The 26,027-nt window shown below is 34.2% G+C and overlaps 1 protein-coding gene across 1 annotated transcript in view; it reads left to right on the top strand.

The window, feature by feature from the left end:
* The window catches only part of ADGRB3 (adhesion G protein-coupled receptor B3), a 706,366-nt gene that overhangs the window by 263,338 nt on the left and 417,001 nt on the right, over positions 1–26,027 (top strand). The window contains exons 4-6 of the mRNA XM_034991475.1: positions 13,321–13,431; positions 19,640–19,801; positions 25,671–25,835. Coding sequence (XP_034847366.1) covers positions 13,321–13,431; positions 19,640–19,801; positions 25,671–25,835 — 438 coding nt within the window. The remainder of the gene's footprint in view (positions 1–13,320; positions 13,432–19,639; positions 19,802–25,670; positions 25,836–26,027) is intronic.

Consider the following 26,027-nt stretch of genomic DNA (forward strand, 5'->3'; position numbering starts at 1 on the left):
CCCCCACTCCAGCAACCCTCAGTTTGTTTCCTGCGATTAAGAATTCCTCATATCAGTGAAGTCATATGATACATGTCTTTCTCTGTTTGACTTACTTTGCTCAACATAATACCCTCCAGTTCCATCCACGTCACTGCAAATGGCAAGATCTCATTCCTTTTGATGGCTGCATAATATTCCATTGTGTGTGTGTGTGTGTGTATATATATATATACCACTTCTTCTTTATCCATTCTTCTGTCGATGGACATCTTGGCTCTTTCCACAGTTTGGCTATTGTGGACATTGCTGCTATAAACATCGGGGTGTACGTACTCTTTCAGATCCCTACTTTTGTATCTTTGTGGTAAATACCCAGTAGTGCAATTGCTGGATCATATGGTAGCTCTATTTTCAACTTTTTGAGGAACCTCCATACTGTTTTCCAGAGTGGCTAAACCAGCTTGCATTCCCACCAACAGTGTAGGAGGGTTCCCCTTTCTCCGCATCCCCGCCAACATCTGTCATTTCCTGACTTGTTAATTTTAGCCATTCTGACTGGTCACACCAGTCATTTCATTAAGGTTTTGATTTGGATTTCCCTGATGCCGAGCGATATTGAGCACTTTTTCACGTGTCTGTTGGCCGTTTGGATGTCTTCTTTGGAAAAATGTCTGTTCATGTCTTCTGCCCATTTCTTGATTGGATTCTTTGTTCTTTGGGTGTTGAGTTTGATGAGTTCTTTATAGATTTTGGGTACTAGCCCTTTATCTGATACGTCATTTGCAAATATCCTCTCCCATTCTGTCGGTTGTCTTTTGGTTTTGTTGACTGTTTCCTTTGCTTTGCAAAAGCTTTTTATCTTGATGAAGTCCCAATAGTTCATTTTTGCCCTTGCTTCCCTTGCCTTTGGTGATGTTTCTAGGAAGAAGTTGCTTCGGCTGAGGTCAAAGAGGTTGCTGCCTATGTTCTCCTTTAGGATTTTGATGGACTCCTGTCTCACATTGAGGTCTTTCAACCATTTGGAGTCTATTTTTGTGTGTGGTGTAAGGAAATGGTCCAGTTTCATTCTTCTGCATGTGGCTATCCAATTTTCCCAACACCATTTGTTGAAGAGGCTGTCTTTTTTCCATTGGACATTCTTTCCTGCTTTGTCAAAGATGATCAATACTCCTCTTTTTAAAATAATGATGACCACAACTAAGTGCTAAGTAACCCAAGAGTTCTGAATTCCATACTTTAAAAAATGCAGCCAAAGCTTAAATTGATAGTTGGCAAGACTATTTCACCATGTTGACTCATCAAACTTTAGTCATCAAAAGCCAGTATATCCATTTTAAAATAACTTGTTAAGTCAGGTGGGAACACACACTCTGACACAAACTTCTGGCAAAGGAATAATAATATATAGAATACATAGAATTGAAGAGAGATTATAATTAATTAGAAAACAGAAGCTAAACATTAAAAGAAAATAAAAACTACAGCACAAAAGAGACATTATTTTCCTCCAGAGAAGCAAAATCTTAATTGTTTCTCCCACTTAAGTCTTGGTGGGAAAGTTCACTACAATTGGGTAATAAGAGCTAGTGTTGCCTGTGAAATTTGGGGTGTGGGAGGAAGAAAACCCCAAAACTGAAATAGGGAAGGATTTAGGATGTAAGAAGGGCCATTCTTAACCCCTTTTGCCTGTCCTTGGCCACTTGGCCACCAACCTCATTGAAACCTCCACCTATGATAATGAGTAAACAACTTTAGGCTCCTTGCTAAATTATGTTAATATTAACATATGTTGTCAAAAGTACAAAATCAGCAGAAGGACCATGTTTAATCTACATTACCAATATGAGCTACCCAGAGACCAGTTTAAGAATGTCAACACATAATCCTGGAGTTGTTATCAATGTGCTCCCAAATTCTTCAGGCTTCTGAGGACTATCCTTATTATAATTTTTAAACAAACACTAGGTTTGATCTGCCACATAATTTAGAACTAGAGATTTAATATCTCCCTAATATTCCTAAGGATTCTTTGAGAGATGGGTTACATGTTTTTCTTACATATTTTCCTATTCACTCTTATGTGTATTTTAGCTATATTATCAACCATTGCTTTGTAGTTTGCTTCTGGGGCCATCCTTTCTATTCTGCCCCTTGCAAATCTCAACATGAAATTAATCTTTTTCTTTTATCATCTTCTTTTAACTATCTCTAACACTGGTTAAGTAAGCTTTCAATAAAAGTTGGCTCTAGTGGAGAGGTAATTCACCCCAGCATAGTACATACATTAAAACTTAATATCACTGCTATTAAAATTGCTTCTGATAGTCCTTCCTCAAGGAATGTCTAATTTCTCCTCTTGTCTCATCCTCCCAGCACTTTTATGGATAACTCTCTCTTTATTCCCCTCCCAAGGTCTGTTAAACCTCACCCCCCCCTCCTTTTTCTATTGTCCCCAATAAGACTCACCTTCTGTCCTTGGCAGCCTCAGTAAATTTCAAACTATTACTTTGTTATGTTATTCACCTTTCCAGATCAGGCCCTAGGGTCTGTCTTTACATAACCAAACTGGCTCATCAAGATACTTTGATAAGCCTTAAATTTTCTGCATTATTTTTGGTCAGCTTTTAGTTTTATTTTGCTGTTTATTCATTTGTGAACTATTTATTTTGAGCACTGTATGCTTATTAAAGATAAATTTGAAATGCATAGCTAGGAGCAGCTCTCATAAGGGAAATGATAAACCTGTTTCCATAAATGCTAAGTTTGCCAGCAAAATATCTAGGTTGCACAGTAGTGCAGGTGGTCTAGAAGTTGTAGATTGGCCCATGGAAGTGAAAGACTGATAGTTGTTTGCCTGAAAGTGATACCTTAGTCTAGGAAAGGTTGGAACTTCTGAGGGAAAGAATGTTAAGGCAGGAGCTTTGGGAAAACTAACATTAGGGAATCAAGAGTCACTAAGGCAATGAAGGAGGCAGAAAAGCAGTCAGGAGGAGGAAGAAATTCAAGTTGTCAGCTTTGAAAGCCAAGGGAGGTGAGCATTTTAAGAAAAGTTGTGGGATAGGGGAGGGTAGGAGGGTGTCAAATGCTGAAGGAATCAAGATGAATGTGACAGTTTTTAAGAGGCAGCTGACTTTCAAGAGAGCAGTTTCATTCAAGGAAAGAGGCTGAAGTCAGATTGCATGACATAGTTGGGTGAGTGGGAAGTGAAGAATTAGAGGGGACTCTTTGGAAAGGTTTCTGTTAAGTAGGAAAGAAAAGTGTTCAGAGAATGAAATGGAAAGTAATATGTGGTGCACTTACTCTTTAAAAATCAGAAATTGGGGGTTCAATTTTCCCAGAGAAGTTCTTAGTGAGTATGTAGGGGATTGAGATGGAAGCAGAGTGTAGCTTGTGGTAACTCCCAAACTCCACAGTGACATGGAGGAAAACCAAGAAGAGGGGAAGTTGGCTTAGGAGAAAACACACTCATTCAGTGTGCTCAGCTAAAGTGCTGATCCTTGCATTGAAAAGGGAAAGGGAGTACCAAGCAAACTGAATGGTAAAACCCAATGTCTAGACACATACTGGCAAAATTTCAGAACTCCAAGGATAAAAAAAGAAAAATGCTGAAAAAGCTTCCGGAAAGAAAAGCAGATTCTCTTCCCAAAAGACATCTCAAAGGCAGTACCAGATCCCAGGATTCAGTGTGAAAGTTATCTTCAAAGTTTAGTGAGAAAAAAAACTTCTTGACCTTAAATTTCTAGGCCTAGCCAAACAAAAATTCAAGTGTGAGGGCAAGATAAATCAATTTTAGACCCTCTCTGTTAAAAGATATGCTGAAGCAAAATTAAAAACAAGTCGGAGAAAGAAGATCTACAAAGAAATTAACACAACTAATAGTTAAGTCTAAATTATTAAAGCAGTGTATAAATATAGCAGTTGGGAAAATAAATGACATATGAGTGTCAAAGCAGAGAACAAGTGACCACATACCCAAATTCTTGTGTTGGTTTGGGAAAGAGTACAGATACTGATGCACTAAAGATATTGATAGATTTAAAAATGTATTTCAGTACATGTGAGAAAATTAGTATATAATGCTTGAATAATTGAAGTAAGAGATCTAGAGGATAAAAAATTCCTATCAATCCAAAAATATTAGAGAAGGGGAAAAATGAAGGAAAAACAAGATACTTGCTTAAAAGAAACCCTAATATAAGATGGAATAAATAATTTTAACATTTTAATAAATATAATAAATGTCAGTGGGCTTAATTTCCTGTTAAAAAGAAGAGGATCAGATGGGGTTTTTAAAATCCAACTACATATGTTACATATAAGACACACACTTAAAAACCATCTGGAATATAATAAGCGCCTATTTAATGTTTGTTGAATGACCTGAATTCATTCATTCCCAAATACCTTTGGAAGTATATAATCTTCTTTAAAAAATCCCTCTCCAGTGCGGATGGTAGCTACAGCATAGATGTATATGTTTAAATAAGTATTAGAGCATTTGAGACCTCGCATGCAAAGTAAACCTCGGTTTAGTGCTCAGGCATGGATCAAGTTAACTGTTCAACATTGCTTGACTTAGGAAAATGTTTAGAAGCAACCACCCCTCTCTTTTACTTAGACTCTAGTACATGTGTGTCTTGTGTATAGACCCATTCATGAAGCTTGGTCAGGTCCTCTAGGCCATTTCATCTGCTGAGAGATAGTCCATATGTTCATGGGCCAATTTCTGACCTGAGAAAAAAACGTACTTTTAGAGCTTAAAAAGACTTTAGGAATCATGTTCCCAGAATCCCCTTTTGCAAGAAGAGCAAACAGGCCAAGAGAACTTAAGGCTTGATGCTCTCAAGTAAGAGCTCCACCTGCCGGTTGCCCATTGATTTGTCCACCCTCTACATTCAGCATTAGACTACATTTTAGTTAAAATTGTCTTTAGGTATATGAAGCACTGCTTTGAAGAAGCTAAACATTTTTAGTTCTCTATAGAATACCACTTGGGCTTCAGTACTAATAATGATAACTTACGGAAGCAAGTTTGAATATATGTTCATTGATTTTAAGGATAATTAAATTCAAAACTAGAGAGGAATCATGTTTCTTAAAAATTCTAAATAAATACATGATATAATATATATATAATATGATATGCATAATATATACAAAGGTAACATCTATCAAAAATATCATACTAAAAAGTGTCACTTTTTCTAAGCATAGACTTCCTTATAAAAAACTTTTCCTATAAACTTTTTGGGGCACTGAAAATTGCTCTAGTTGCCAACAATTTGAACCCAGTGGTCCAAAGATGTACTCAGTACTCAACCTGCAGTAAGCTGCAACTGGCCAGTGTTTTGTGTGTGGTTCTAATTCTTTATCTCGTGGGAGTACCCCCATTCACCTGCTTACCCAGGCTAGGAGCTGCCAGTGAGCTCTCCATCAAACCTTCCTCTCAACCCAGTTACAGTCTTTTATGGGCAATTGCAATAGCTTCCTCATAGTTTATACTGCCCTAATTTTGTTCCACATAGTCTGCTCTTGATCTTCAATTAATCTATCTAAAATTCAAATCAAACCATGATTCCTTGCTTATTGCTTAAACCCTACAAATATTTCACATTTAGTCAAATAGAGGTACATTCCAGGGTTCTTAGTAAGGCGTAAGAGAGGTTTCTGATTTCCCTCCCCACCAATCCCTTCAGGAATATCTCTTGCCCCTCTTCTTCACACTTTTATCTTCCATTAATAATAGCAACTTATAGGTACTAAACCCTAAATACTCCTCTGCCTCAGTTCTCCATATCCCCTACCACACATTTCTTAAGTTCTTTTTTTTTTAAAGATTTTTATTTATTTATTGAGAGAGAGAGCATGAGAGGGAGGAGGGTCAGAGGGAGAAGCAGACTCCCTGCTGAGCAGGGAGCCCGATGCGGGACTCAATCCCGGGACTCCAGGATCATGACCTGAGCCGAAGGCAGTCACTTAACCAACTGAGCCGCCCAGGCACCCATTTCTTAAGTTCTTAAATCACTGTTAGGGTCAATCGTTTTCCCTTCAGAAGAATTTAGCTTCGCATCACCAGGTGACTCATTCATTTTTGTCCTTCCAGGGAAGCCTGAAAAGACAAGTCTTTTGTCATTCCCGAAACAGCCTTCCCCTCCATTTGGAAATCCCTACAGAGTCTACTCTACCCACAGAGGATTACTCTGCATGTCAGAAAACTTGGCAGGAAAGCAACCAAGCCCTGTTCTTGTTAGGAAAATATAGAAATATTTATCCAGGGACGATTTAGTTTACTTTCTTATATGTTAGATTTCCTAGGATCTTAGGAGGCCACTTTAGCAATAGGATCACTCAAATCTTATAGTGTAAGAGTTTTAGTCTTCTGCCAGAAGTGTTAAAGCTCACAGTAAAACATCTTATTTTGCCACTGATATGCTAGTGTGCTAAATTAAATTCTAACACAGGCCAACAAGAAAAGACATTCAGCTACTAGTTTACTATTAGAAGTAGAATTGCATTTATCATTTATGTGATTCTACATTTATTTTCCTTATTACCAACAAATAAAATATTTTTCAAGCAAAACATTACTGGTAGTTTATAAAAATTCAATAGTTATCTCAAAAAGATATGAGGTCATAAAATGCAATTGACTAATGTATAAGAAATATTAACAAATAATTCCTACATGATTATACACATTGATGATTTCTTACATGGAATGGTGCATCCAGTTTACTAACATTTCCCAGAAGGATGACAAAATAAGAATAAAAGCAATGATTTAAGGGTTTATATCCTAAATTTCCTGAACTATTCTAAATAAGTTGTTTTATTATATAATTTTCACATACATATTTGAGGAGATCTAAAAATAAATCATCATTATATGTAATTATTTCAAAGTCCCTATTTTGAATAAAGATAAAATATAACATCATTGTCAAAGAAAATATGCATTAAATATACTTGAAAATTGCTTCTACAAAATATATTGTTTCATAAGTTAACAACTTAATTGAAAACTGAAAATTCGGGATGCCTGGGTGGCTCAGTCGTTAAGCGTCTGCCTTCAGCTCAGGTCATGATCCCAGGGTCCTGGGATCAAGCCCCGCATTGGGCTCCCTGCTCGGCGGGAAGCCTGCTTCTCCCTCTCCCACTCCCCCTGCTTGTGTTCCCTCTCTCGCTGTGTCTCTCTCTGTCAAATAAATAAATAAAATATTAAAAAAAAAAAGAAAACTGAAAATTCCTGAACATTTTAAATTTTTATAAACATACTAGCAGTTTGCCTTTTGACCATTCTCTGTTTTGTCCATTTTTAGAAGAGGCATAAAATTACCCATCTACCTAACAGAGTCATGCCAACTACCTAAAAAATTATTTCTGTGGGAGTATTTTGAAAAACAAGATTCTGCTTTGTTATTGTAAGATATAGCCTCTTGGTTCCTATACCCAGGTATCTAACTATGGAAATGTAACCGAGAACCAATTTGAAGGAAAGAATATCAATTATCCTCTTAAAGTTTAATGATGAATTTCTCTGATTTCTAATATATCTTAATATGTCTTAATTTATTTTATTTTAAATACTTCTTAATATTAATTCAATTTTCTAAAAAAAATATTTTAAATATTTCCTGATACTTCTTTTTTATTATTTTAATTCAATTAGCCAATGTATTTCCTGATATTTCTTAATTTATTATCTAGCTCTCATTCTTGAATTCTTTGGAAATTGTCTTCTAGCCACATATTCTATTCCTGTTTGGTTCTTGGGGAAAATGAAATTAGTGTATTTATAATCAATAGCATTTTTAACCAATGTCCTTCAGGATTTCACCTAATGATGTCTAATTTTAATATTCCTTGTTTCTAACATCCATGCCAGTTCTAGAAATGTCTTTGATAATACAGATTGTAGTCTTTTCCCCAACATTTCTATCTTTTCATAAAGCACCTATGTAGGCACTCAAATAGTTGTTGAGTGAAAGAATACAATTTTGAAGTCTGATCAAATGTCAACAAAACATTTTTTAAAAACCTCAGAAAACAGAAAGATATCATAATGACTGATAATCTGGACTGCTCTTCACTATCTAAACACCTCACAGCTATAATATGCACAAAAAATTTGCATGCAAAATAACTGTAACAACTCCATTTCCAAAAAGTGTAAAAATGAATGAACACATTTAGTAACTCATGCTTCTAGCAAAATACGAACTTAGAATGCATTAAATATAATCTTATTTCAGAAAATGCCTGGTTGCTTCTTAACAGAATTTGTCTATACCACCCATAATCCAGCCAGATGTTAGAATCTTTCTTCTGCCAACAAGTTATACATTAATATCCTTACTTGTTATGCTCTGACAAATGAAATGTCACTTCAAATGCCCAGTTGCGTGGCTTAAAAGATGTATTTTCTCTTTTGAGACACATTAGCAAGTCATTCTAGTTAAGGGTGATATTTAGGAAATTAATAGAAAAAGTGGGTTTTGAGTTTTTTAGCTTAATATTTTTATTAAAATAAATAATTTCACATATAACAAAGGTTCAGTGGATTTCCGTGGGCTATGAGCTTCACAGTATCAGAGACTATTTTTCATTTATCTTTGTAAATTTAGTGCCTAACACATAAGTAATTACTAAATGTTTACTGTTAAAAATTAAACTTTGTTTTTAAGGCATTAAGCTTTGTCTTAGGTTAGTGAGATTTAAGTTAAAAAAAAAAGGCACTATTGCAATTATTTAAATAATAACCTGAATATATTTATGGATAAAGAAATGTTGACTGTCATGATCATACATAACTAACTTTCAAGTACTTCACTAAAAAATTTATTTTCTCCCCACCGAACTGTTCACCAAGCAAGTTAAAGAAAGGGTTCTAGACATCTAGAAACTTGCATTTTGGAGAAGCAACTCTTAACATGAAACGTATTTATAAAATAAATAAATAATGAACCCCAGCTAGGTGCAAAGCAGGAAGTGATTTTAAAACTCATAAGCCATATTTCCTTCTCAAAGAGGTTTGTAATTTCGTACAAGGAATAAACCAATCTGAAAATTAAAATGAAAGTTGATTATTGGTACAGCATGAAATAGAAATTTAGAAAGACAAAACCTGATTATGATTGGTTGATAGTTCATGGAGGTAGTGCCATGGGAGTTGGGCTTGGGGAGGTGCTTTACTGCAGGCATGGATAGAAAAACAGGTGTTTCACATGGAGAAAGATGATAGAAGTGGTACAGTGGTTTGACCATTTCCAAGACAAAAAGTAGTGCATGTTGATCATTGAATGAAAGTAAGACATAACTTGGAGAGTTTTTGAGAAGCAGTCACTCATGGCCTGGGCTAGGGTGGTTTCTGTGGAAATGGAAAGGAAAGTTAGCTAACAAGTAAAGTTAGTATTTACATCACAAAATAGATTGCAGTAATAACTTACCACCTAATCTGATGCACCTGCACATTGAAAAGTCAACACTTGGTAAAATAGCAAATGGATGTGTGTGTGTTTTCACTTATTGATGACTGTGATTTCACATTATTATAACCCTTGATTTCTAGACAAAAACCTCACAACTAATAATTGACTGTCAAGAGTCAGTTTTCAAGTCTATTTGTTTCTTAATGATCCTCTTATATATTTCTGGAAGGGGGAAGAGAAGACGTAAAACTGTTCTTAAGGCAACAGATTTTTGGAAACTTTCTTTCATGTAGCTTTGAGGATGTCTTACTTCCAGAGACTACTGCTTTTTATCAAGGAGCACATTGAAAGGTTCTATGAGAAAAATGTGCCTAAATATGAAAGTCATCTCCAGTCATTTGAGTTTTATACGTGCATACAGTTATTTACCCACCACTTCATTGATAGTATCAATATAAGTATATAGGAAGTGAGCCTGTATTTTCATAAGCCATGTACTGTATGTACATACACGATATTATGCTGCACATTACTTCATTTGATTTCATAACTTGCTTTTCATTGCTTACCCAAAGCAGATCATCTTTTTATTTGGTTATGCTATTTTCCTTGTGTAACTAATGTAGTATATTATCTTTGCCAACTCAGAATCATATGAATATAAATCAACAACCCATGAAGAACTTTTAGTATCCAGAGAGCATAATATGCTTAAGGTTTACCTCAACCTACCTTCACCACATAAGAAAATAATAGCAAAACTAATACCTTATTTTTTTCTACATTTGGATGATCCAACTGGCCTTTATTTTCACTAGAAGTAAAGAAGATCAAATCATCATGAAAGGGAACACACATGTTTTGAAAATATCCCACTGTGAGATATGTATGGAACCATAACATTGGTTGTTAAATCTTACCATTGACAACAACCCTAAAACAAAGATGTATTTTTTTTTCAAACACTTGGCACATAAACATGGCAAAAGAAACTTACTTGGTTAGATAATTGTTTACATGATTCACTTACAAATTCAGATTGTTTTAGGGCAGAAACAGTAGGTCTGGAACATTAAAAAAATACCACCATAGTGTTGTTTTTCCACCTGAGAAAAAGAAACAAATTGTTAGTATGTCTTCTGTCTTACAGGGAATTTAGTTATATCAAGCCATCCTGCTAGTTTTCATTTTTTAAAAGTAGTTTTCCCGATAAATTATATTGACAAATAATCAAAATTTTCATTTGAAACCTTTGGTTATACAAAACTATATAATCAAGTTCTTCTTCAGTACTGTGACCCAGTATTAAGTATCCCAGGGTTAAGTATCAGCACTAATGCTCACATAACATTGATTTTTAATGATGAGTAAAATTGAGTAGAATTGACTACAGTGAAGAATACTGAAATTTAATTTGTATGATACCTATGTTTGAGAGATTTAAATCACATTCCAGCTAATAATATGAAATAGTTCACACAGATGCTAATATCTGCTTTTAAAGATAAGTACTTTGTGTTTAAACTTCAGAAATCATTAAAAATTTAATATGACACTTTTTTTTTAAAGATTTTATTTATTTATTTGACAGAGAGAGAGAGTTAGCGAGAGCAGGAACACAAGCAGGGGGAGCGGGAGAGGGAGAAGCAGGCTTCCCGCCGAGCAGGGAGCCCCATGCGGGGCTCGATCCCAGGACCCTGGGATCATGACCTGAGCCAAAGGGAGACGCCTAACGACTGAGCCACCCAGGCGCCGCTAATGACACTTTTAAAATTATTTCAGCAGTGTCTGCCAACATACTCAGACCTGTAAATTTCAAGATTATAGTCCTTGTACAAATAAACTACTTATTCTTAGAAAACAGAGTAAAGGCTATTTTCATGCTGCCATTGAGTTGAAGAAATGTCTTCTTCTAGAACAGGTTAACAAAGTTACTTACTAAAAGAAGTTATAAGGAAAAAAAAAAAAGAAGAGAAGAAGAAGAGGCTGAAAAAAAAGTTGTAGGCATGGAAAAATTTTTTTTGGTATCCTTTTCCCACCCAGTGCCAAAACTACCTTAATGTGACCATCAAAGCCTGCAACTTATTTATGCACGCACATACTCTGACTTAAATGTTCTAAGTGCTAGACACACACACATATACAATTTAAATGATAAATTCAAGAGGACAGAAGCTAAAGCATAATGTTAATAAAAATTACTACTAAATTTCTTTGCTGTTTCAGACCTAGAAAATTTTCAATTATATATAATACTTTAAAATCTGGGTAGTACATAAGAGTCTAGATATAAACTTTCTAAACAGTCAATTTCCAAAATCATTAAATGATATGTGATTAGATGCTTCTTATTAGCATAATGAAACATAGTTTAGGCAGCACATACTACATACATAAATGAATGGAATGAGAGGATGTTGGCAGCAATGGAAAATAATGATGGATTTTACAAGATTAAACCAACTGACATTTTATGAAAATTTCCATTTCCTGCCTTGGATTTCATCCAAACTGACAAAAACAAACACACATTTAGATTTCTCACATTTCTCTTGGGATGTTCTCTTGGGTAGAATATCTGGAAAGAATTTCTGACAAATCAATCTGTCAGATGCCACACTTTAATATTTATGTGGGAATTCGCCAGGATGGACAAGAATGTATGCTAGTCTTTTCTCCTTACATAAAATAAAAATTGTGGGTAGAATTAGTGCTTACAAAACACACTGCTCCATTGCACAAAGTTGTAATATTTTAGCAGAAGCTTAAAGATTAATTGGAAAAGGTAAAATTATACATTGCCAAATTTTGACATTGGTTCTGGCAATATCTGCACTATCATTAGAACATGTTTTACTCAATCATCTTTGTTGTGTATTCAAGTCCTAGTCTTAAGGGCCCAACAATTGTCTGGATGTAATAGAAACACCATGATAGCCTGCCCCTTGGGAATACCCTTTCTCCTACCCACCCTCCCCTGAGCCAGAATCAACAACTATCCCATAAATTCGGCTTTTGTTTTATTAAAATTATTTTACAGCAACAGTGCCAGAAGCATGGAACTCTTGCAGAATTCCAAGCATATGAATTTTTCACAAATGTATTACATGGAGTCTGTCTTTTGTTCAACTTATTTTTTCTCTTCCCCATTGTCACCGAGTTAGGCCCAGATATTTTTGCCTTTCCCAGGAGGTACAACATTAAAGGATTAAATAACAGAAACCTGGAGCCACATCTTTTTAAAACATAACTCTTAAAGGAGAAATCATTGTCTTACATGTGGTTAGAAAAGGGATGAGCAACTGTCTAGGGACAGGGCAGGAGAGAATTAGAATTAAGTCAGCCACCATGTATCTATGAGCTTTTAAAGGACACTAGGGACAACCCCATATTTGGATAAATATTCCATTAAGTGAATGTTTGTTTACCTTAGGAAAACCAGGTTACAGCATTATTCATTCATTCCTCAAGAGTAAGTGCTGAAAATCTCCGGGGTCAGGATGGGGGGTGGGGGCCGGCAGCGGGGTGATTACTACTCAGTAATGGCTGTTATGCAGTCAGGATTCTCTCTGTGAAAAACAACAGTTAACACTGTGGTTGTATTTTTTTTCTGATGTATTGCTTGGAAACATTATCAGAAAAGCTTACACTATTTGTTAATTAAGCTGACTTAAAACCCGATGTGTAATTCTATTGACTGTTGTTATTGTTTCTTGAAACTTTGCTCTTGTTTATAGATTTTTTGACTTGAGTTTAGAAATATTCCAAGTAGATCAGCCTCGCAAATCTAGACTTGTAAATTTAATCAGTAACTTCTAGGTATATGCAGGAACATATTGCATGAGACAATAATGTAATTTGTGAGAAATGTCTACACACAAGCTTTCATATACCTTTATTCTGTCTTTAGAATTTGGAATGATGGGAGATCATACAATTAAAAGTCAGCGACCTCGATCTGTTCATGAAAAAAGGGTCCCTCAGGAACAAGCTGATGCTGCTAAATTTATGGCACAAACTGGTAATACGTTAGTTACATTTTTCTATTTATTGTTGTTAATTTAATGAAATCACTGCATGTTTTCATAATCTTTTGCTGCACATTTGTCAGTTTTTGGAGCTGATATTTTTTTGAGCCATTTCTTTTTCGTCACCAGTTAAAGTCCATAAATGAAGTAGCTTTGAGTTGAAAAGCGCACCAAAAAAATGTGTAAGATTTATTTTGCTTTCAGTATGGGACATTTAGGATTTACATATTATTATTTACTCATGTCAATCAACTTCTTAAAATGTTTCCTTAAACTTCTAAAGAAAGTCAACAGTTATTTTGTCAATAATTATTATAGGATTTTTTCAGAACTAGAATTTTAAATAGGACTTTAAATGATGAAATTTAACTTAGCAATAAGATGTCGAGTATTTTTTCAAATGTCATACATCATAGAACTATTAAATGTTAAAATGTATGGAAATTAGAAACATTTTCAGAATTTTTTTTTATTTGAGAGTTTTGCTATATAAGCTAAATAATAAAAAATTGACAGTCTTTATTAGTAAGCTACAATACATCCAAACAATTAAATACCAACAAAAATCACTTTCTGGTTTGTAAAATTTTTAATCCTAAACTAATTAGATTACTTTCAGATACCTCCCTCGGGGGGGGAGAAAAATATATACATATATATATATATATATGCATATATATATATATGAAACACAATTAAATGCATTCATATGTTGGGTCATCATAATAAATGGCTATAATTCCATCTGTTTACATTGCATGTAGTACATTCTTAGATGAAAATGTATTTAAACTGTGTTATGAACATTTTCAGCTGTCACTGTTATTTCAGGAAATTGCAAACTAACAGTTTTATCTATGTCTTTATAAAGTTTTATACATTCCAATCTGGATGATCTGTTTTACCATTAATACTGAAGTTTCAAGTACTTGATCAGCTTGTTGACATGACATTGACTAATTTTGATGAAATTCTGTTGAAGAATGAATGTTTCCTTTAGTTTATATTTTCTTAGGATATTTATTCTGAACATTAAATTTGGATCTACAACTTAAAAATGCAAATATTCTTAATGGATTGTGCTCTTGGTAATGGGTGAGTAGTAGAGTTTAACACATTAATTGTAAGTAGGTCAAAGAATTCTTCAGAACAGGAAGAATGTTTACAATAAATTCTACATTAAGGACATATTTTTAGCTTTTTAAAATATATATGTTGCAGCCAGACCCAGAAATGAAGAAAACTTGCTTATCTGGATTGCTTTTGGTGCAGCTTCTCATTTAACAAAAGGTGACATATTTTTACTCTTTGCTCGAACGGGTCCAAAAGTGCATTGCCAAGGTCAGGTAAATTTTCAAATTATTGAATGTATGTTTCTCCCTTACACGGAGCAAAAAGTCTCAAGCACTGACCAGAGATTGCAGAATATTTGACTCTAACTAGAGGCACAGGGCATGGGCTGATAACTCAGCCTCCTTCCAGTGCCATCTCACAGGGGCACTTCTGCGAGATCAGAAATGTTCTTCCTTTTTGCACAAGAGGTGGCAGTCATTGGCTTGCTGAAATTTCTTAAAAGTGGGGTCACTTGGGAGTGAAATGGTGAGCCATAGTTTTAAATTCCCAATTATGTGGTAAAATTAGTTGATGCATGAATACTATGCAATTTGGCCAGGAGATTTTATATAAATTCTGTTTTTGTATTTGCCTGTGACATAAACCAAGAGAATTCAGTTCTCAGCCAAAACCTTTTCTGCAAATTCAAATCACAAGGAACATGATGTTTTCTTAGTGAGAAGTTACTAATTTCTGTTTTCATTTACTGGTTCTTTTTCAAGCATTGTTTTGTACCTAAAATATAATAACACATGATTTGGTAAAGTAGGTGAAACACTTATTAAATAGATCCATGAGGAGCATTAAAACCATTTCTTTATATTGTTAACAATAATTCAGAAAAGGCAATGAAAAATGAAAGTTCTGAAAATATCAATTGGGTGCTTGAATTGATGCAAATAAATATTTATTATTTAAAGCAAAAATAGTTTAGGTAAATATAAAAACACATATAATACTTATTTTAAATGCAAATTACTACAATACTGATAAAAGACTGGGAAACTGCATTATTTTAAGTAGTTTTTAAAATATGTAATTTGACACCAGGCAGTTATAAAGTTAAAAAGAGAGGCTGGTTTTTTTTCCCTTCAGTATTTTCTGAGAGTATACTTTCTTTAGGTGTTAAGGTAGTTAGTCTCAATAAGTGCAACTAAGTAATAAAATCTTAGAAAAGCTAAGGTTTACTTATTAAACTTTTCTATTGGTCTTTCAAATCAGGAAATTGGTGTTACATATAAACAATGAGAAACATTTGCTAACGTTAATTTGAGAATGAAGAAAAGCACAATAGAGGTAAAATTGAATGATGGAAGACATTATAATATGTGTTTTATATTAGTCATGAGGGAAAACAAAGCAAAACCTATAAGCCTTTTTTTTTTTAAGATTTTTTTTATTTATTTATCTGAGACAGAGAGAATGAGAGAGAGAGAGCACATGAGAGGGGGGAGGGTCAGAGGCAGAAGCAGGCTCCCTGCCGAGCAGGGAGCCCGATGCGGGACTCGATCCCGAGACCCCAGGATCATGACCTGAGCCGAAGGCAGTCGCTTAACCAACTGAGCCACCCAGGTGCCCCCTATAAGCCTTTATAATTAAGAATTACTTCTCAAAATGAATAAGCTGGCCTCTTCAACCAATATGATCAGTAAACCCTCTATCTGAAAAGCAAGCTTTCTATAAAGTAATAACATGAGTGGAAATTGTTTTTAAAAGAGTAACGTTTGGTAAAATAATGTTACTTTATCAAAATAACTTAATCATTTTGGTCAGTTCAATCATTGAGATAAGCTAGTTTAAATATAAATAGTGTTCCAATAGCCTAGGACACAATTTATATTTATGGTAAAGAGAAATGAAATGAAGTGGTAAGATACAGATACTTAATATAGACATCCAAATTAAATGCCAAAAGATGGCTTTAAGACAATTTAATTGCACTTCCTAGTGCTTTTTAACATCATAGTCATCAAATGATCTTATAAACATGTTTAGAAAAGTGGTCCTGTATTCCAGTGGGGAAAATAGCCTATATTAGTAAAGGATAGCATGTTATCCTATCTAAAACAGAAATATAAAATTAGAAGTATGTTTCTAGTTTAATGATTTTAACATACTAGCAAAAATTTATATTAATATTTTTTACAATTTAAAATGCACTCTCATACATTATCTCATTTAATCCTCACACATGCATTTTGAGGTAGATGTATTACCCATTTTATTGAGAGGTTCCGAGAAATAAAGTGACTTTCTCAAGGTCACAGAACTAATATTCAGTAGCTTCGCATCAAACACAGGTCCTCTGACTTTAATTACAGTGCTTTTCCAATCCGCTTTCATGTTTCGTGTCAGGATAAATAGTCTTAAAAGTGCCTCAGATACTGAAGCGTTCTATGCCATGTTTATGTGCCTTCTCTGTTACAAGTTAAGGAACCAGAGTAGTTCGTGCTATTTCCAAAGACACACATATTAAAAACAGTATACTTTGTATTGTACTTAACTATTCTAATGTCAGTGAGTTTTTAAAAATATACATCTCTTTCTTATAAAGTATATGAGCTATTTCTCACAGTCACCCAAAGTGCTGGACCAGAATAGTCTTCACGCTTTTCTGAATTAAGAAGTGGCAGCATGGAAATCATTATTAGTGCAAATGTTACCTGAAACTATACCATTTGAGGTATAATGAGGTCATTTTGGTAGGTAGGCTGGTATTTGAGTGGCAAAATTTGATTCATAATGTGAAAGCCAATATGTATTTTATTCATTTATTTATTTTGTTTTTGATCAACAAAATGAACCATAAATTTGAGCCAGTGAAGAAGGCCAATTCTGAGCACTAATTATCAATCTCTTAGGATCTATGCATCACTGCTTAGCCTGTTGAACATCATTACAGTATACATTCAGAAGCAACCCAGATTTTTAAATATTTGTGCAGAAATACATTTAAAAATAGATCTTGATCCTGATTCATTGCTCAATTTAATAAAAAACATTTTTAATGCCATCATAACAATGCAAAGGTAAGAGAAGGACTGCTTTTGTGGAAAAATATAACACTTTTATGCATAACCTTTATCACTTTTATAGAATTTACATTGTTCAAGGTTTTCCAGCTCTTAATTAATAACATACAACCATAATATTTCTACTCCACTTACTCTCATCACAGCAAGGGTTGAAATATCAAAAGAAAAAGCTTTGCATTATATTTTTCCTAACTTTATGCTTAAATTCTTCATCCCTAAATGTATATGTTCATATATACATATATGTGTGGATATTTTTTTGACCATTGCCATATTATTGGGTTCTAGAATAATGATTTTTAATTTTTAGAGTATTCTTTAATATAAAAGAACAAATTATGCAACCTGCCTTTAAATGTAATTCAAATGGTTATCCAATAACATTTTTATGAAGTACTTAAATACAAATTGGTGAAGGCAAAAAGACTAAAATAATCAAGGGAAATCTATAGAGGACTTTCAGGACAAACACTGATCCAACACTGAAAAAAAGTCCTATTTAATGTAATACATCATCCCGGTAACCACTGTCTGTGCCCTTATGATATATATCTAGTCATAAATGCCTTATAATCTATGCCTCTGGGTGCATAATGCATCCCAATATAAGACCAGATCTTTATAATGGTGCAACCCAAATTGTGGTTGGTGGACCTATGCTTATCTGTGAACTACTTTTTATGGGCCCCTGAGGAGATAAGAAGCTTATACCAGAAAATAAATTCAACTACTTTATCAAGCACATGTTTTATTTCAGCTAACTTTTTTGTTTGTTTGGAAAAAAGAAATTCTCAGTGAAGAAATCAGCAAATTGAGTTACATTCTGGTTCAACCTCCTTCTGTCCTGGAGTACCAGCCTATGGACCAGCTATCTTGAGTAGCCCTGCAAGTAATGTCTAAGTCATTTACTAACCTTTCAAAAGAAAAAAAAAGATGGGCAAACAGATCATCATATTCTTTTTTTTTTTTTTTGAATTCTGTTTCAAAGGCAAAGTCTAAACAGAACTTATATGATATAAATTGTTCCTTGGTTTATATAATCAGTGATGCAAAGTATTCAGAAACAATTCACCTGCAAACCTTTCCCACAACCAAATAACTAACTTAAGTTCTTCCTGCCAGCAGGTAAATGGCCCAATTTTGTATTTAGGGAAAAGCAACTGCAAGTTTTCAAATCAGTTTTAAAAATCTATCCTGAACATGATGTCAGAATAGAATCAGAAGTCCATTGTGATGGTCTTAGAAATTCTTGACTTTAAGTCTTTTTGGTACATGACTTAGATAATAATAGAAACCAGACGTAATTTTAGTGTGATGCTTCCTCTGAGACAATTAATGGAATTCAGACATTCCTTGGCTTTTTAGGGCCTTATTTTGAATAAATTAATAGAAATCATAGAGAAATTTTCCTTCATTTTGAGTAAAACTCACTCTTCTAGATCATGAAGAAAATTCTGAGCAGGTTTTGAAACAAATGATCACAAAATAAATAGCTGTCATAGGATGAAAAAGTAAGAACTGCACTAGGAATCAATTATAAATAAGTGACAGTGTTTAACACTATAAAAATTAGATATGCCCAAACTCCCAGGGCTCCACCTCATCCAGCATGAGAAAGGAGGCTACACAATAAAGGATTAGGGAAGAACCCATCAATACATTCCTGCTCACCAAAGCCGGAGTAAGTTTAGCAATACATTTTGCTTCCTCTCCCGTCCGAAGGACAAAGCCTCAGATTGGCTTGAAGAGAATCCCTTCAGCAATCATTGTTGTTGGTAAATGCTGACTGGTCCCTTCATAGTGTCTACAGTACAGTGTCTTTGTGAAGAGTAGTTTTGCTAACAAGGTTATAACCAACTTGGACCTCACACCAGTGTCATATGTATCTCCCTTTAAATGTATTTTTCTCTGAGATGTTTTCTTGTGCCTTTTGATGTAATGTCATGTTTTTACATTTAAATTATCTTGCATGTCATAACGTCAGTTTGGTCTGATGCTTAGTAGGTGAATATTCAAAGCAGTATTTCATGTTTATTTGTTGTCTTGCATACAGGTGAATCTGGTGTGGAAGAGTGGTCCCAGTGGAGCACGTGCTCAGTTACTTGTGGTCAAGGGTCGCAGGTGCGAACCAGAACTTGTGTATCACCTTACGGGACACACTGCAGCGGCCCGTTAAGAGAATCAAGGGTTTGCAATAACACTGCCCTCTGTCCAGGTAGTGTTAGCAGCAACTACAACTGTGGATGTTATTGAATTGTGTCATGCTACGCATTTGGGAAGATTTGTTATTTTCATATGAAATGGGTAGAGACATTTTGATTAAAGTGGATAAGTTTAACTCATTTTCAACACTGAAATTTTGTCATATATGGGATGATTTCTGCTCTCAGAGCAGTCAGGAAATTACATAAGTGACTCCCCTAATGAATTTTCTTGAGAAATTTCTGTATCTGCTTCTAATAATATTTATGATTATAACAGCTTTCCTTATTTCAGGTGGCAAAATGTCCAACTGAATGTTTGAGGAAACGTAACCTTGCAGACATACTGGAAATGGGATCTGTACTCATTGTTTAAGGCAGCGGTTGATGCAGTCTTTAGTCAGTTGTTTTACTTACTTATCAAAGAAAATAGTTCCCCTGACCAAAGGACATTCTGTTAATTTATTTCATTCAAGTGACTATCCTCATCCGAGCCATCCAGTGCATTGTAAACTTTAAAGTCATTAATGGGGAAAAAATCTTCAATGTCAAATGGAGCACAGCACAGTATCTTGCCCGGGTAGGGTGAGATTTTCCGGCTGTCATCATTTTGTTCTCATTGGAGGCCTGCATGCATATTACAGGCATTTCTCCTTAAGTTACTGATTTTCATGTAAAAAGGAGTACTAAAAGGAATTTGGGCTTTCTTTCAAGAAGTCTAAAGCATATGATATTGTGTATCTCCAGGTTTATATTTTTGTTCAACTATTTGGTGGATGGGTGATACAAACTTATTGACCATTGCCGTTGACACTGGACTTGCATCCACCGGGGGCCTCCAAAAGGGGGCAGGCATAAGGAGAGGGAAGGGCACTGCAGCAGCTTTTCGTCTGCTAAATTGTGCGTAAAAGTTTTCTGATGATTTCCATTTCCAGAGATGGCTGATTTTGCAATTGCTAAAAGTAAGAGTAGAGAGTGGGTGGCATGGGGGAAGGGCAGGGATAATCCCAATTTCCCAGCAGAATGAGCAAGGGCAACCCATTAAAAGACAGTGTGAAGGAGTTGTTGTTTAATGGGTACAGGGTTTTGATTTGCAAAATGAGTAAATTCTGGAGACCTGTTTTACAACAATGGGAATATATTTAACACTAAATAGTCTAGATGATAAGTTTTCTGTTGTGTATTTTTTATCACAATAAAAGAAAAGACAATCTGGGTCTTGTGGGCAGTGGTGGGCAGAATGTGGAGGAGAGCTGATGCATGAGATGGGAAATCCCTTTATAATGGAATTGGGAGATACAGAGTAGCAGATTAAGGTAGAAGTAAAAGCTAAACAGGGCAGAAAACTATGAGGAAGGGAAGACAGAATTAGCAGGAAGCAGCAATAATTTCCACTGAAAGCAAGAAAAATCAAGTCAGCGTGAGTCAGTGGGAATTAAACTAGATGAGAAGGAACATCAAGTGAAAAAAAAAATCAGAGGGAAAGAGTGCTTACAGAGGTCTTGGAAGGGGAGGGCAATGAAAAAAGATGACAAAACCAGTGGTTAGAGAGCAAGCAGACTCTAGGTCTGTTAGGCAAGAGAAAATGAGCTGAAAGTTTTCTGAATTACCAAATTTCTAAATTTTGTAGCTAAAATTGCCTCATGAGTAAATGGTTGTGGATTTCCAGCTGGGTGTGGGGAGAGTACATTGTCTCATATTTAAAGCTGGCCCTTGGTTACAATATCAAGCTTCCTATCCTGGGCAATGAGAAAAGTGTCAATAGAGAAGGAAGCTGTGCTTGAAATATACATTTGTCTTGTCAGCATCCTTCTGAAAAATCAAGTTCCCTTCAACATACATGGGTAGAATCTAATGGCAAATGGATCCCCAAGTGGAAGTCTGAGAGGGTGCTGAAGTGTTCTCTGCAATCCTCCGTTCAGTCCTTACATTCCAGCCACTTGTTACACACATTCGTATGGTTGACATTTGGAAACCTCCATCTTTCTGCCAGAGACTGCTGATTAATCCCTTCACTGGGCAAGGAGAGCATCTGTAGTGGGACCAGAGTGCTCTCCCTTTCACTCTGTGTCTGACGTTTAGAAAACTGAATAATATTGTGATTGTGAGGTTTGTCCTCAATTTCTTAAACCTCCTACCATTATACCTACTGAAGAAATACACACTAATCATGAGTTCCTCTTGACCTTCGGATACTATAGGTTTGTCTTTCTAAATTTGGTTAAATAGTACTGACGATAAGAAAAAATGTGTCTTTTAATCATTGTTATAGTTCAGATGTTGAATTTAAGAGAATGGAGAGTTTTGTTGATTTCTTTTTAATTTTTTTAAAACTGAGCACTAATTTAGCAACTTTGTTATTTTAAAAAATGTAGAATAAATATTTCACTATAGGAAGTTAGGATACCTTTTAGATGGTTATTGTATTTGTTATGAAATACTTTGTGTTCAATATTTTGTTCAGTTACTTGCCATGCTGATAAATATGTACTTTTTTTGATATAATATATCATGAAAACAATAACCAAAAGTGAATTAAAAAACTTAAATAGTACCTAAACAGTGTAAATATCTTTCTAAAATAATACTTTAAATTCCCAAGAAGAAAATTAGCTCAGAAATCAATAACCTAGTTGTCACACTGTGGATATTCAAGTGTGTTTGGCATTTAATTAATGAAAATGACACAAGGACAAAATGAATGTCAAAGCCACTTTCCGTAAAATATATGGAATGATAGAATTTGAGCTTATATTTATTTACCCTAGTAAAGCCTAGTCAATATTGTTATAAATTAGTTGCCTTTCACCCGTATTATTCTAATTTCAAAAGAAGGGTTTTCTTAATTAAATTGCATAATAACGTGTTACTTCTGATATGGATCCTAAGACATCCAGCCTTTTGCAAATTGTTACTTTGATATTATAGTCTCTTCAAGAATTCTTATTACTCAGAGCAGAAAATGATAGGGTTAAATAGCAAGTAAACTGAGAAATTAGAGAGCTACATTAAATTGTGTATTTACTGTCCTGGTTTCTGACTTACAGTTTTATGATCTCTTCCAGGGTTTCTCAACCTCGGTACTATTGACATTTTGACATGGATAAATCTTTGTTGTGGGAGGCTGGCCTGAGCATTCTTGGATGCCAGTAGCATCCCTCCTTCCCCTGAGCTGTGAAAATCAAAAATTTCTCTGGACATTGCCAAATGTCCTCTGGGGGGCAAAATTGCCCATGGTTGAGAACCACTGGTCTACTCTATATTTCTTCTAATCCTTTAGAAGTTGATTTGGGCTAAGGAATGGTTTCGATTTTTTTTTTTAAGTAAATGTCACAGTATCCACATATATATATTTCTTAAGAAAAAAACCTTTCACTTAAAGGAGTTATTTTATACATCCCAATGTAAATTATAAGGTATTTTGTATGCTTATTTCAAAATCTGGTAGTAACATAATTTGTATATTGTGTATTCCTCATTTCATCTTTAGACAGCACAGAGTAGGGATGTGGTACTGTTAACAGCTAGTGTCTAAGTAAAGAAGAAAACTATAAAAGTGCATTAATTCGATTTGTTTTTTGGTTTTATCAGGCACATTTTCCAAATGAACTAGATTATTTACAGATTTTCATACTTTACTGAAAGGTAAAAGAATTTATATAAAATTTGCCGCTAAAGTAAAAATATCTTTATTCTTTAACATAAATCTTATGAATAGCATCTATAAAATTATAAGATGTTTTATAGTTTCCAACTAATTCAATAATATCTAAAATAAAATATTATTAATAATTTTGTTTCTTTTTCAAAAAAAGGAGTATTTTTTTTTTAAATGATGTGGAGGAGGCATGAAATTTCACCGTGGAACAATAGAGTGTTAAAAAGTAGGGAGTAACATACTTTTCAGAGGACTCCAGCTTCATGATTTAACTAAACTGTCAAGATTAATCAACACTTCTTTGAGATTAATAGAGAAAAATCTGCCAATTTAGCAGCCTTTTTTCAGGCTTTGTTCAAAGAATACAGAGCAGTGTGATTTGATTGAGGAGAAAATTAACAGAACCAGCCATATGAATGCAATATGGTCTTTTAACACTTTATATAGACAACAGGGGAAGAAAAGTTTGTTTTTAAATGGAGAAATTTTGGTAATTAAAAATAAATGCAAAAATTAAAGATATGTGTTCTATATGACAAAATACATTCATATATAATATTTTAAAAATATTTTCCTATCATTGATCATATATACCTATATGTAAATATAGGTATGTGCGTATTTTTTTTTCCTTAGAGTTAAATAGAGACTCATTATTTAATCTTATGCCAATAGATACAAAGTGGCTTTGGTTTTCCAAACTTAAATGAGAAAAATATAAACATATTAATTTCTTTCACTCTCTTACTTTTTTTCTATGTAATATTTTAAAAATATATTTTCCAGCAACTTTCTCAGAAACCTGAAGAATTTTTCACTGAGTATTACACAAATTTGGCTAACTTTTTCAATATTTCAATATATTTTCACAACCAGCTGGGGCAAATCAATAGCATAAATAGAAGAAAATGGGGTGTCTCATAATTAAGGTATCATATACGTGTTTTTAAAGAAACAACTTGGTTTGCATATACATGCAAAACATTCTAGATATACTGTATTTACTCGCATAACTCCTCTGACACTTAATATGGATTCTGCTTACGACTACCTATGTCAAGGAGAAAGTGAAATCTTTTTCATCATCCATTCTAAATTTCTACTCCCCCTCCTCATTCTAGTGGGTGTCCTATCAGACTTCTGCTCATGAACTTCTAAAAGCATACTAAGACCAGAGGTTCAACATCAAGACAGGAGCTTTTGAGCCAAAGAGCACATTTTGCCCAGCTTCTTTTTATTTGTATTATCCACGGAGTGCTATTCCTTACTATCCCAAATATTAAAATTTGGGATGAGACTGGTGATTGATTGTGGCAAAGAAGGGATCTAAACTCTGAATTCTAATGGGCTTTATGCAAAAGATGTCAATATGTATTCACATGGCTTTTATGGAGGAACACAACTTACGTTAATATTTCCGATTAGTTTGAATCCATCATAATGGCATAATTGAAGTATTGGCATATGTATACTTATGTTAGGAGTAATCCTAATTAGATCATTTGCTTTCTCTAAAAACCTTTATTTATTAGGAGGATTTCCAGTGCATCAAGTTATTGCAAGAAGAAAGAAATCTTCATATTTGCCACTCATTTTAAAAGAGGGCAAAGAGGAGAATTTTATGCGAGTAGATAGAGTTTTTGAAATTTTCGTCTTATTCAAAGACAGTGACTTTGAACACCCATATGTTTTAAATGGCAAAAATATATTTATTTTCTAAAATGTGAAGTTAATAAGCTATTTAAAATATGGACCATTAACTTTCAGATTTTTTTTTAATTTTTTGACATCAAAGTCATTAGTCCTGAAATTTTAAGAATTACGTTGGCCCTTATATATTTAAATGCAAATTTAACTCTAGAAGATCATATCTGTTATAAGAAATTTAGTTTTCTATACTACCTTTTAAGTTTATATTATTTGTATTTAAAAATAAATCATGACTATTTTACTGTGAGGAAGAGAGGTGCATTTCCATTAAAAAAGAAAACATTTAAAGTTTATGACAACTGTTCTAATACGGAAAAAAGTACATGTCATTTTGTGTCATTTTAATAAATTTTCAAATTAACCTTTGATTTTTTTGGCAAATAAGAATGTTAACTGAGCTTTTAAAATATCTTCATACTGTCTATTTGATGATTTTTTTTCTTTATAATTAAGAAAAAGAATCTTTGACTTTACCTCTCTGCTTTTGTTGTTGAAGCTTCTTTGCTTTATTACAGTACATGGAGTTTGGGAGGAGTGGTCACCATGGAGTTTATGTTCATTTACATGTGGTCGAGGCCAAAGAACAAGAACAAGGTCATGCACACCTCCTCAGTATGGAGGAAGGCCGTGTGAAGGACCTGAAACACATCATAAACCTTGTAATATTGCTCTGTGCCCAGGTGAGCATATTCTGCATTTGGTGAACTTTGTATTTGTGTCCTTTATATGTGGTCCCTGGTATATGTAGGAAATATTACGAGTACAACCTTTATTCAGTCACACTGGAAAATGTGTCCTTTGGTTACTATTTCTTGCTTAAGACTGGGTACTTTCCTTGATTCTATCATATGCAATGGTTTATGATATTTCCT

Source organism: Mirounga leonina, unplaced genomic scaffold, assembly GCF_011800145.1.
Source record: "Mirounga leonina isolate KUSES-001 unplaced genomic scaffold, KU_Mleo_1.0 Mir_53, whole genome shotgun sequence".
In the NCBI taxonomy this organism is placed as follows: Eukaryota; Metazoa; Chordata; class Mammalia; order Carnivora; family Phocidae; genus Mirounga; species Mirounga leonina.